Genomic DNA, 12,620 nt, shown 5'->3' with positions numbered 1-12,620 from the left:
GGTTTATACAGTACTCATAAACACACACACACACACACACACACACTCTCCAGATATCATCAAGCTAAATTCTCACACCCTTCCTGTAGCATAAAATCTCAGTCTATAATTGTACTAAATCCTTTCAGAATGCCACATGAAATACAACTTTTAGCAATAAGAAAAAAAGGCTGCAATGGCATTTATTCTGACATTCTTTACATTCAGAATATTATTATTAGTTGGGTTTAGGATTAGTCCTAAATTTCAAAAATTCTTCTAATACACACTATTATATGTGCAATTACTTTTATTTAGCTTGTCACTTGAATGCAGAGAACAGTCTCTAGCTGAAAGAACAACTCTAGACACCACCTGGGAGGGCAGCTGATGTCTCTTAAAGCGATAGCTGCATGGTGATGTAAGGAGGATGGATAACATAAAATGCAAAAATCAGAGGTCAGGAAAGCACATGAAACAAGAGCAAATGTGATGATGAAATTGTTCCCTGACTTCATACTCCATTGAATGATTAAGTGACCAATGCCTAACTATGCCTTCCTTTAAGCAATTGTAGAAAACAAATGTAGGTTAAAGGAAAGCGCTTCCCTATAGTTGATGTTAAACAGTGAGAACCTTCTGGAACTCTGGAACTTTCTAGATGTTTATGTAGCACAGGAAGCATTAAGACTGATTCTGGCATAAATCTGGATACTGAATCACGTGGTAGGATGTTCCCTTCAGACCCTTTCTAGGCTAACAAGAAAGATGTGTGCCGTGTGTGTTTGTGTGTGTGTGTCTGTGTGATGAGGGTGGGCGCAGAGAACAAAAATGAGAATATATAAATGTGGATACTGTAAGAAAAACAAATAAGGCATATACAGATCTTTTCTGTATAACCTTTTCATTTAAATATATATATATATATATATATTTGACAACTTTTTGTGTCAATAAAAATGCATTTCTATAACAGCAATTCCCAAGTAGGTACATCCTATGCTACCATAATTTTATCTATTACTATTTCCTCTCAAACAAATTCACCACAAGCTATCTACCCTTAGTATTTTTGTATATATTTTCCAGATGTATTTCTATATGTGTTCGTATATAATTCAAATTCCACACCTATATGTTCATGTGCATAAATATATTTTTGTTCAAAACTGAGTCACATTATATATTACTGCTATGGTCTGAATGTCCCCCAAAAATCACATGTTGAAACTTAATTGCCAATGTGATTATATTAAGAGGTGGTGCTTTTAGGTGATTAAGTCATGAGGGTGGAGCCCTCATGGATGGGGCTAGAGCCCTTATAAAAGGACTTGAGGGAGTGGGTTCATTTTTTTCCCACTCGTCCGCCACGTGAGGACACAGCATTCATTCCTTTTGCTCTTTTTGCCCCTTCTACCATTACCCCTTGAGGATGCATCGAGAAGGCCTTCACCTGACACCAAATCTGGTGCCTTGATCTTGGACTTCCCAGCCTCTAGAACTCTAAGAAATAAATTCCTATTGCTATAAATTACCCAGTCTCAGGTATTTTGTTAGAGCAGCACAAATAGACTAATACACATACTATTTTACATCTTTTTTATTTGTATATCTCAATGTGTCTATTTGCTTTTCTTTAATTTTAGTGTCATTGAGCAACTGGATGTTTGCCATTGCTTCTCACCTTGATAAAATTAAACATTACTGTTCTACCTAATCAGATTAATTTTTATGTCAGTTAAATGTCACTAAATTATGTTCTAATTATTTCTTTCATTTTTTGATGCCTTTAAATATATTGTATTTGGTGATAATGGCTTTTTATCCTCCCTGTATTATTCCAAATGAGACACATTATTTCACTGTAAATATAATGAAAGGACCACCAGTATGATTTTGATTTTTACTGATTTCTCAGATATGCAAAAATACAAGGGTACTTCAAAAAGTTCATGGAAACTAAAATTAAAAGATAATGTGAAACTTTTATGAACTTTTTGAAGACCCCTCATGTGTTCCATCATACCTTTTTAGCATCTCTGACCTCAACCTCAGACCCAACATTCCTCCCCCACCTCCATTTCTTTTCTATGATTTGGGGGGTTGGTAGTTAAAATTAATTTCAATTAACACAGTCTCCTCCCCATGATCCAATGATATAAACAGACCATTTCAACTGCTAAGTTTAAAACCATGGAAAAGTTAAGTTACACTCGTGAAGCTGAGTTTTTCATTCTTTTAATGGGAGTAATGAGCTTAATATAACATCACTGTTGTGAGAAGTTTGGGAAATTATGGGAAATATCTGGCCCATAGTAGGCTTTCATCAATTGTTACTCTCTGCCACTTTCCACCTCCTATTTCCTGTGAAAGAAATTACTTTGGCATTCATTTAATAGCATTACTGTGTAACAGGAAGAAAAAAAGTGTGTTCTTACTATCATAGTGTATGACGGAGATTTGGTGGCATTTTCCTGTTATGGTATGGCATCAAAAGAAATTGAAAAAATGGAGAGAAAATGAACTACTTTCTTTTATTTCATGCATTATCCTTTCCCTTCTTTTTGTTGTTTGATTAAACGCAGAGACAGAATTTTCCATGGAGCCTAAGAAGGAAGAAGTAGTAATTCCATAATTTAATAAATATATGTTGACTGCTGTTGTTGTTACTGCCACACAGAGGTCAGAGAACTGCAGAAAACCATTGCTAATCTTAGAAATCCTCCAAAGCCTTTGGGTGTAAGACTGGTAGAGTAATGCTAAAGCCACCAAAAAAAAATTGTTTTACTTCTGCTAGATTCCACATAAAGAACGGCTTTTATGTCCATTCTTTTAAAAAAAAATATCATACAAATGCATATCATTGTTGGGATCTAAACCATATACAGAATCCTGCTGGCCAAGAATTCTGGGAAATGTAATTCATAGGAATCCAGCTTCTGCAACACAGGGGCAAGCGTAGGAGGGGATGAAAAGGCTTCCAAGTGCCAGCTGACAATATCTGGAAAAGTCCCCTGAGTTTACTTCTCTAACCTTTCCAGTTCTTTTAAGTACTTGACTCCCCACATCAAATCTTTTTGTTTAATACTTAGTGCAATTTCTCTTTTGCTGACTGAATCTTGAGTGATGCACACTCCACTAGAGATTCTGATTGAATATTTCTTATACAAGTGAACTGCCATTCTTATTTTGAGAAACTGTGCTTTTGAGGGATTTTCCCCCTTCACACTGGAAGGAATAAAATCACATCCCATTTTTATGCTTTCCTTGCCTTACTAGCTATTTCGGCAGAGTATTACTTGTGCCTGGCCTATCCAGTAATTTCTTTGATGAGTAAAATTTGCACCAATTTACAGAATGACAGGATGGAAGACTAGAGAAACCACCCACAGACACAGGTAATCTTGAGTAAACACTGAACCACAAAAACAACATAAAGGTATGTTCTGAAGAGCTCAGCACTCCAAGTCTCTGAATTCGTTATTTAGTGCTCGCCAATTGTTGCCAGGCAGGAATGCACAGCCAATACTACCAAATCTTCAAATGTTTGTAAGAGTCTTTTTTTTTTTTGTATGAAATACCCCTTTCAAATGTTGATGAGGAAGTAAACAAACAATTGTGGAAGTAAAACAAAAACATATCTGTGGGCTGGACCTAGAGACTTAGGGACCTGGGCCTAGGGACAACGGCTTTTCAGCCTCTGCTCTAAAACTCTACTGGGCTGGAGCGTGAAGAGTCCAAAGACAAATTGTCTTTTGTCTCAAAATGGCCCCAGACTATTGAGAAGAGAGGCACAAAGTTCAATTCATTACAATAAAAATGTGCACCAGATATAGGTGTAGTGCAGAAGAGGGTAGAATTAACTCAGCAGAGACAGAACAGTATACCTGAAGAAGGTGATTATTATCTGTGCTTCAAGGGGCATATAGGAGTTTATTGGGCAAGTGCCTTTTGAGGGGAAAAAGGCATTTCAGGAAGAGGGAAGAACATATTCAATAACGTTGCATCATGGAATAACATTGTCTTCACAGGAATCTGTAAGAAAATTTAGTATTGCTAAATCATAAAGTAGTAGCAGAGGGGAGATATGGGGGCAGTGGATAGGGATGAAATCAGGGTGGTGGGGGGGCAGTAATAGTGCAAAACTCTGTCCTTTGACTTTATCCAACAAGCAGTGGAGCACCAGTGATGAATGGCAGCAATACGGAAATAGATTGGAGGGATTGAGAACAGGGGAAAGGAGACCAGTGGGGCAGATGCTATAGTTCTCACAAGACAAGGACTTGGAATATGTCAATGAAAGGGAGACTGGAAAGGAGAGCATACCTAAGAGAAACTTTTACATAAATGCACCAGGATGCATGTCCATCAACAAAGAAATAGATGGAAAACTGTAGAGCACTGACAGTGAATAACTACATCTACAAGCAACAACTTGGACGAATCTTAAAAACAAATGAGTGGTAGAAACAATTCCCAAAATGCTACCTAGAAAAAGACATACATTTTTGTGTAATTTGAAAACAATCAAAACTAAATGGCACTATTTAGGGATATATATGTGATAACAATATATTTTACTACAGCAAGGTAATAATAGACATAAATCAGGTTTAGTTTCTTTGGGAAGGGAAATGGGGGAGAAGATGGTGAGGAGATTTAAATTATTGGTAATAGTCCAGTTCTTTGGTCGGGTACCGGATTTGAGGGAGTGTACCGTAACTTAAATGGGTAGATCGCTAGATAAGCAGTTGTTTAAGCTGCGGTGAAGGCAATATGTAATGACCATTATTTCTGTTATAATAAATATTTCTGTTCTCTGTACTCAAGACTAAGAAAGACAGAAGATGTACTTTATAGGTATTTTGGAGGTGGAATCAATAGGTTTCTAGACTTTTTTCCCCCCCTCTTAAATTGGTTTTCAGATCGGCTCCTCCAAGGGAAGAGACCTCACTCTGTGAAGCCCACGTGCTTTTACATCCCGCGCTTTTTGCCCTTTGCCCTCGGCCGTCATCGCTTCCCCTCCACAGGGAGGCGGGGTGACGCCAAGAGGTGGAGGGAGGGGGCGATGGCCCGCGTTTGTAAACCTCTCCTATTGGTGGACAGAAAGAGCGAGAACGAGGCTCCAGCCGAAGCGAGGAAAAGAGGGGCAAAGTGGGCGGGGCTAAGCGGAGGGTGGGGCTAAAGAAGCTTAAGGGCAGCGAGACGCGAATGCGATTGTCCGCGCCTTGCTGCTATGGCGGCGGCGCCGAACACAGTCATTCCGCTGGCGGCGGAGTCTTCCCCTCAGGAAACTACCGTCCCTGCCGCCTCCTCCTCCTCCACCGCCTGCGCGGGGGCGGCGGCGGCGGCGGCGGCAGCAATGACTGTGCCTATCTCCTCCGCCACCTCCACCCTTGCCTGCCCGCCTGCCGGTGGCTGTGGCGACGGCGGCGGCGGCTTTGGCGGCTCCACTATGGCGGCGGCGGGGAGGGGGGGCAGTAGTTTTAAAGTAGGCACTCGCCCTTGCCTCAGAGAAGGTGAGTTCCCGTCCCGGGGTGCGGGGGCGACCCCATCTCCTTCGCTGCCTCTCTTCAGCCTGTCCGAGATCGGGCTGGGCGCGGTTCGCCACCGCCCCACCCTCGCACTGCTGTGGCGCAGTAAAGGCCAAGCTCGCCCCGCCCCGTCGTATTAGCTCCGAGTGTGCAAGATGGACTGAAGCAGAGAGGGGCTTCCCTACCTCTCCCTCCCGCACAGGATGCGGGCCCCCAGGCAAAGGAACTGCAGGTACTCACGAGGCAGAAGTTTGAAGGGAAAAAAAAAAAAAATACCACATAATTTCTCTCCCAGACAGGACGCCTTAGTGTGCTGTAGGAAGCTGAGGTGTGATTTGGGAAAAGAGGAGGCAAGGTAGAAGTGCTGTGGACCTAGAGGGTCATGGAAAGGGAAGGGGGACTAATAGGTAAAGGATACAAATAAAAGAGGAAAGGCCAAAGAAATATGTGGGGGTAAACCTCCCTTTGCCAAAATTCAACGCCCTGCAGTGTAGAAACTCGAAGTAGGATTTTTACAGAGAGATGGGGTTAGGAATTTGGAAAAGGTTAGCGTGTATACTTGAGCTTTAAAATAGGATCTGTTGGATTTTAGGATCATAGGGTCTGGTGGAGGGGGCTTTACTGGGGTAGAAAGAGGAAGAGTGTGACAAAAGCACAGATTTCAAAAATCACTTTGGAGAGTTTTCTTTGGCTACTTGAGGTTGTGATCTAGTAAAGCACGGTTTATGGGCCCATCTTTAAGGTGGTTTGGGTTTTAACAAGTACTGTTGTACCTACCAACACATATTATTCCTGATATAAAAAGGTATTTCTTGACTGTCTCAATACGAGCGTTTTTAGTTCACACAAAGTACTATATACTCGTAAATAGCCTACTAATAACAAACTGTAAAATTTGCCATTGAAATGTGTTTTAAAGCAATTTGGGAAATGTTCTTAGATGGTGGAGACCAATTCCACTACAGAAGATCTCAGTAGAGCATTTTGCCATAGTAAATTTAGTAGTTAATTTCCAGTATTTGCTGTGTTACCTTACATTGCTACCTTGCCTACAAAGTGGAAAGATTGTGGACGCCAAATAGAGTAAAATGATTTACGTTCCTTTTTCTTAGGACACTCCATTAATATTATCCCATAAAAATAATTTCCTCTAAACATTTAAAAATAATATATCCCTGTGTGCTGTTCCATAACCTTTCACACCTCTCACTTTGTAGGAAAGGCAAAGTAGTTGAAAAAAAAAAAAAAATCCCTCTCGATATTTGTAATAGGCACATTACATAAATGCCATTTACCAAATATGGAAGTTAGAAATACACTGTAACATATTAAGTTTTATTTATCAACTCTCTTGCTAAAGGCAGCCTTTGAAAGACTCTGATTTAGTGTCTACAGTCAGCCTGGATTTGTACCATTTTTCGGGGATGAAAACATGAAATCTCCTGGATTTTTAATTTATATACCAAACTTTCTGTCCTTAACTAGCAAGTAGGCAGAAGCTGTTTTATAGGCATCAAGATCACAAATCAATTTGGCTGTCATGGCCTGTTTGCAGTAAGGCTTAGGACCAGTATCTCACGGAAAAGTGGCTTTTTGCCTTGCTCTGTAACTAGTTTGGTTGTAGTATTTTTGAATATATGAAAATATTAAAGGCTTTAAGAGATATAAGTTCATGAAGTATTAGCTATATACTATTGCTAGGTGGTAAAATAAGAACCCTGTTGTAGGAGAAGTCTGGTGCAGTGACTGTAGATTCTGTTGCTAATTAGTCCACTAGATTTTGTGACCCTGAATAGGTCCCAAGCTTCCTGGATTTGGGTTTTGATATTTCTGAAATAGAGGAATTGCACTAGCCACACTCCGAGGATGATTTCAGATCTGAAAGTATGAACCATGATTTTGAAGTTCTGCATTGACATTCTTTCCATGGCATTTCCATGGCTGTGCACTAGAACAATAATTCATAAACTACAAGAAATCTTGACCAATAGTTATCACCCAACATTCAGTGAGTAATGAAATCTGTGTTGAGATGGTTTACTAGGATTTTAAAAAGCAAATGTAATTTTTACTTAAAAATTCTCTCTTATTTCATTTTAGCTAAATATCCTTCATTAGCTATTCAGATCAAACTAAAACTCTCTTACCTTTTCACTTAACAAATGGTAAATATTTGGTATATTGCACTGTCCAAAACACTATTAGGCCTCAAAATATTTTTGTTTAGATATTTATAAAGGCCACAAATGGTTACCAGTTATGATAGTGGATAAAGGAGAAGAGAGAAAAATGTTGCTTGGTGAGGTACCAATATCTTTTGCTTGTTTGTTGTTTTTCTACATACTAATTAGGAGATTGCTCTAAAAGATGTCAGAGAATTAAGATTTTAATTATTAGATCCACTTCTGATAGAATCATTTAAGTGGTTCGAAAAAGTATTTGCTGATCCATTTTCAATTGTAGCTAACACTCTTGAGGATCTCATCTGTCTTGGGGCTGATAATGAGCAAATGTCAGTGGAGATTAGAAATTGCCGAGCAGGGAATGTTAGAAGCTTTCAAATATTATAAAAGGGATATTGAGCAATAAACTTAAAAACAAAACAAAACAAACAAAAGAAATGCCAGTGAACAGACATATAAAAAGACACATATATACTCAGAATTCATGGTAAGGGGAATCATGAAATTTTGTAGGACTCTTCATATTTCATTAAATGAATTTTTTCAAAAGTGTTTAATGGCTCAAAAGTGAATTTTCATCCAGTACTGATGTTCCAGTGTACTCACAGTAAAACCCAAAACAAAAATAAACAAAAACCGCCTTGCTTATTTACCTCTTCTTTTTAAGAAAAATAAATGATCAAATAGATCCTGTTTTACATTGGAGAACATTCTGGCTTTTTGTTTAGTTATTAATCAATTTGCATCACAATCGCCTAACAAGTCATAAAGACCAACTTAAGCATCTCCTCCACTTTATTCATTACATATCTGTTAGGATAAGAATTTTGATTCTTTTCCATCTAAAACCAATCTTGCATATCCATTCACACTTACTAACCTGTTGGAATAGATTGCATGTATTTGGTGGCTGTCTGATGCAAAGTAGCTGTCATGGGATCAAGTAAATTAATGGATTTTCACAGGACCTTAATTCAGTTTCTGACTTGATAATCATGACCCCTGAACTCACCAGCCACAGAGGGCTTATAATTATGAAGGTCAAGGACTTAGTTTAGATAAAGACAGCGTAAATATTAAACATATACTAGTTCTCCAAATGATTTTGTTAATTCTGTTGCATTTTAGAAGTGTTAATATGCGGGCCAAGCCCGTGGCGCACTCGGGAGAGTGCGGCGCTGGGAGCGCAGCGACGCTCCCGCCGCGGGTTCGGATCCTGTATAGGAATGCCGGTGCACTCACTGGCTGAGTACCAGTCACGAAAAAGACAAAAAAAAAAGAGAGAGAGAGAGAGAGAATTGTTAATATGCCATGGGGAACCCTTCATTGTTTGTTTGATTGTGATAATCTGTAAAATAGCTAAAATTTGGTGAACTCATAAATCAGGTACTAATCTTATACCCTGAAAAACTAATGATACTGGATAGCATTATAGCTGTGAGTGTTCATCATGCTGACAGGTACAGATCTGTATTTCTAGCACAGTTAACGTTTCTGAAAACTCTTTAAACAGGATGTTACCTTTAGGAGAAAGAGTTAAAACCCTTTAGCAAGGTTAGCACAATTCCCCAGACTCCTATAACTTAGCACTGTGCTCTGCTCATTCTTTCCTAAGATTATGATGGTATTAAAAGATTGCAAAGGTCAAATCAGCTTTTTTAAAAAAAAATCCTGTTTAATTAAGAATGTTTGAGGGAGGTTATCTTTAATGGTGTAATCATGGAGAATATAATACATGTGCTCTTTGCACAATTAAAATGATTATTTCTCATATTTCTTAATGCCTGACTTTAAATCTATGACTAAGAACAAGATTTATGTTTACAGTATTGCAGCCAGTTCTTATGAGGTTTGCTCCATTTTTGTCACTTTATTAAAATAGGATCCACTCATACAAAGAGTTCTTTACAATGCTAGATTTTTTTTTTTTTTTTTTTGCATCAAGATCAGTTGGACTGTGTGAAATTTCCACTTCAGCAAAGCATTAAAACAGCTAATAGCAAAATCTAGCCATAAACATCTGATGGGTTGTCCTGAGGAGGGAATTTAGTGTTTTGTGCAGCTAAATCTAATTGTCATTTAACAAATGAAAGTATGATTCATTTTATTAAATATAGCCAGTTATATCTAAAGTAGCGTAACCTAATTTGAATAAGCTTAAACTTCTTATCAGGGTAACCAAAGAACATTTAATTGGAGTAAAGAGAGAAAATTCTCTTGCCCAGAACTGAAGAAATATAATAATCTTCTGGCTCCTTTTCTCAGAGATCCTGTATGGTTTATAATTCCATAAGAGGGGATAGACCAATTTCATTATTCTTTTCTGACTCAAGCCATAGATGTTATACTTTGGTCACAAAATCTATTTCATCCTAAGTTGCCTGGTGACATCTGGTAGTATTAGATAGGAGAAAGTTTCGAATGTGATAATTTGGACTTCACACTCAATTGCATTTTTGCAAGCAGAAGTTAAAGGCATTTTACTTCCACGTAATAGTGCAGCTATTTGGAGTAGGCCCAATCCAGCAAAGGTCAATTAAAAAGTAAGTTTCTTTCAAGTGAATCTCTTTGCTTTTTATGTCAGTGAAGGCCGTTATTCTGGTACGAGCTGAATTGAATATTTTTATATCAACATAAAGGAGATTTTAGTAATGCCCAAGTCCATAAAACGTGAGCTGTTAGTACTCATAATTGTATTTTACTGACTTAAGAATACCCTTCTGCAATTACTATTGTCTCTCTCCAGACAACTGGAATTTTTTATGCTCTAATCCACCTGAATCCAAAATGGCATCTTTTAAATTTTAGCTCCCCAAATCCTTTATTTCCTATAACCTCTCTGGGCCTTAGCTTCCTCACTTATGAAATTAGGACATTAGACTTAATTGGTTCTAAACTAGAGCCAATTTTGCCCCACAAAGAATATTTGGCAATGTCTGGAGGTATTTTGGGTTGTCACAACTAGGGAATGCTACCAACATCTAATTGGTAGAGGTCAGGGGTGCTGCCAGATAACCTACAATGCATGGGACAACCCCTCACAACAGTGAATTATCTGTCCCAAAGTGACAATAGTGCTGAGGTTGAGAAATCCTGGGCTAGATGATCTCTAAAATAACCCTGGTCTGAAATAAAATGATTATATATAATAGTAAGTAAAAGTTCAAAGCTTCTGGATTAGTAAACGAGCATATTTTATTGATTGCCTGTGTGTGTTGAACATTTCCTAAATTTTTGTTTGATTTAATATTTACCATATCCTGAGAATTAAAAATTACACATTATATTTCTCTACTTCTTAAAAGAAAAAAACTGGTTTAGAATGGTAAAATTTTCCTCAAGGTTATATATTTATGGATACAGATGGGATTTGAATCTGTTTGACCAACTAAAAATCTTTTTTTCCCTTATTACACAGTGCTGTGGGTCATAGTTCCCCCCTCCATTACAAATCATTATGAAAATTTTATTTTCTCAGGTCCTGTAAACATTCCTTGTAAACAGGAAACAGAGAGGTAAAACACTTATACTAATAGAAAATTGGGATTCATTCGTTCTTCAACCAAAGGCTAAAGCCACACTTAAATGTAATTAAATACATTACAGCGAATACACAAACTGTCTTATCAGATCCCGTTTATAATTTGTCACAAAACTACTCTTTCATTTCAAATAACCCTCATAAATGTTATTCAAGAGAGGGTCACTTATGTCATGGTAGCAAAACAGAGGTTTATCACTTTGCTCGTGCAGTTTCCTCTGAGCAACGGGTTGACTCTGCAGGGCAACTGTCCCTGCAGTGGTTCAGGGAGAAGGTGCTTTCATCTTTTATTTTTTATTGTGGTAAAATATGCATATTATAAAATTTGCCATTTTAAGTATTTTAAGTGTGCATTAAGAACATTCAATTTACATTGATGTGCAGCCTTTACCACTATCCATCTTGGGAAGTTTTTATCATCACAAACTGAAACTCTATGCCCGTAAATCATAGTTTTGTTATATAACCATGTATCTCTACTCTGAAGAACTTTCTGGTATGTCCGATTTCAGGAAAATAACATATACTTAAAAGTTATACTTAATTTGTTAACAGTTGACAACCTGGGTAAGTACAATTTATTATGACCATGAGGCATAACATTGCAAAGCAATTTTACCCTTTTTTACCCTAATTTAGCGTAAGTGGGACCGTTCATTAAATGTTATCTTTTTTGTATTGTATCATTTTAAGCCCTCACTCCATTCTCAGATTTAAGTTCTCTTCCCATTTTGAACCTAGTTTTTGACGGCACTTTCTTATTCCCCATTTCTTTTGTTTTATGCTAAAACGCAAAGAAGTGATACCAGCATCAGAAATTTCTGTTTCAAAGACAGTATACCCCAGGCCGTATTTGAGAACATGCCGCTGTGTCATTAAAATCTCACTACCAAGTTTCACTAAGCTGAGCTTTGATTATGAGTATAAAACTTTGCTCCTCTGTCCATCTCTTTTCCAAATTTATAATAACATAAAAAATTCAAATATACCAGGGAGTGAAGAACAGTTGAGAAGTGCTGTGCTAGAAATATTAAAACAACATTCCTAAGATTAACCAGGATTTATTGCAGATGAGAGATAAAATCATACTTCACAGAATTCAATACTTTGTCATTTAATATTGATGTGTAATCTGTTTATGTTTTTTAATCCTAACTCTCCTAACATTTTAGTGAATAACATTAAAAGATATAGGACCATCTGCTATCAATTCTGTGTATTTATTGTTGGGGAAGAAAACTGAGGTACTTATACCTAATTTATAACCAAAATATTAGTTTTGCAAAAAAAAATTCTTCTTGACACTACCTATAATGACCAAAACATTATACTTGGTAATAGAAATGCCATGGGTGTTTTTGAAAAGAAATATTTTGGAGAGAA

The 12,620-nt window shown here is 37.5% G+C and overlaps 1 protein-coding gene across 1 annotated transcript in view; it reads left to right on the top strand.

Moving 5' to 3' along the window:
• Window positions 1-5,215: 5,215 nt before the first annotated feature.
• Window positions 5,216-12,620, top strand: part of ZMAT1 (zinc finger matrin-type 1) — a 34,502-nt gene continuing 27,097 nt past the window's right edge. Inside the window, exon 1 of the mRNA XM_063085102.1 lies at window positions 5,216-5,498. Coding sequence (XP_062941172.1) covers window positions 5,216-5,498 — 283 coding nt within the window. The remainder of the gene's footprint in view (window positions 5,499-12,620) is intronic.

The sequence above is a fragment of the Cynocephalus volans genome, chromosome X, assembly GCF_027409185.1.
Source record: "Cynocephalus volans isolate mCynVol1 chromosome X, mCynVol1.pri, whole genome shotgun sequence".
Classification (NCBI taxonomy): domain Eukaryota; kingdom Metazoa; phylum Chordata; class Mammalia; order Dermoptera; family Cynocephalidae; genus Cynocephalus; species Cynocephalus volans.
Note: the sequence above shows the minus strand (reverse complement) of the source record. Positions and strands in the feature narration are given on the sequence as shown.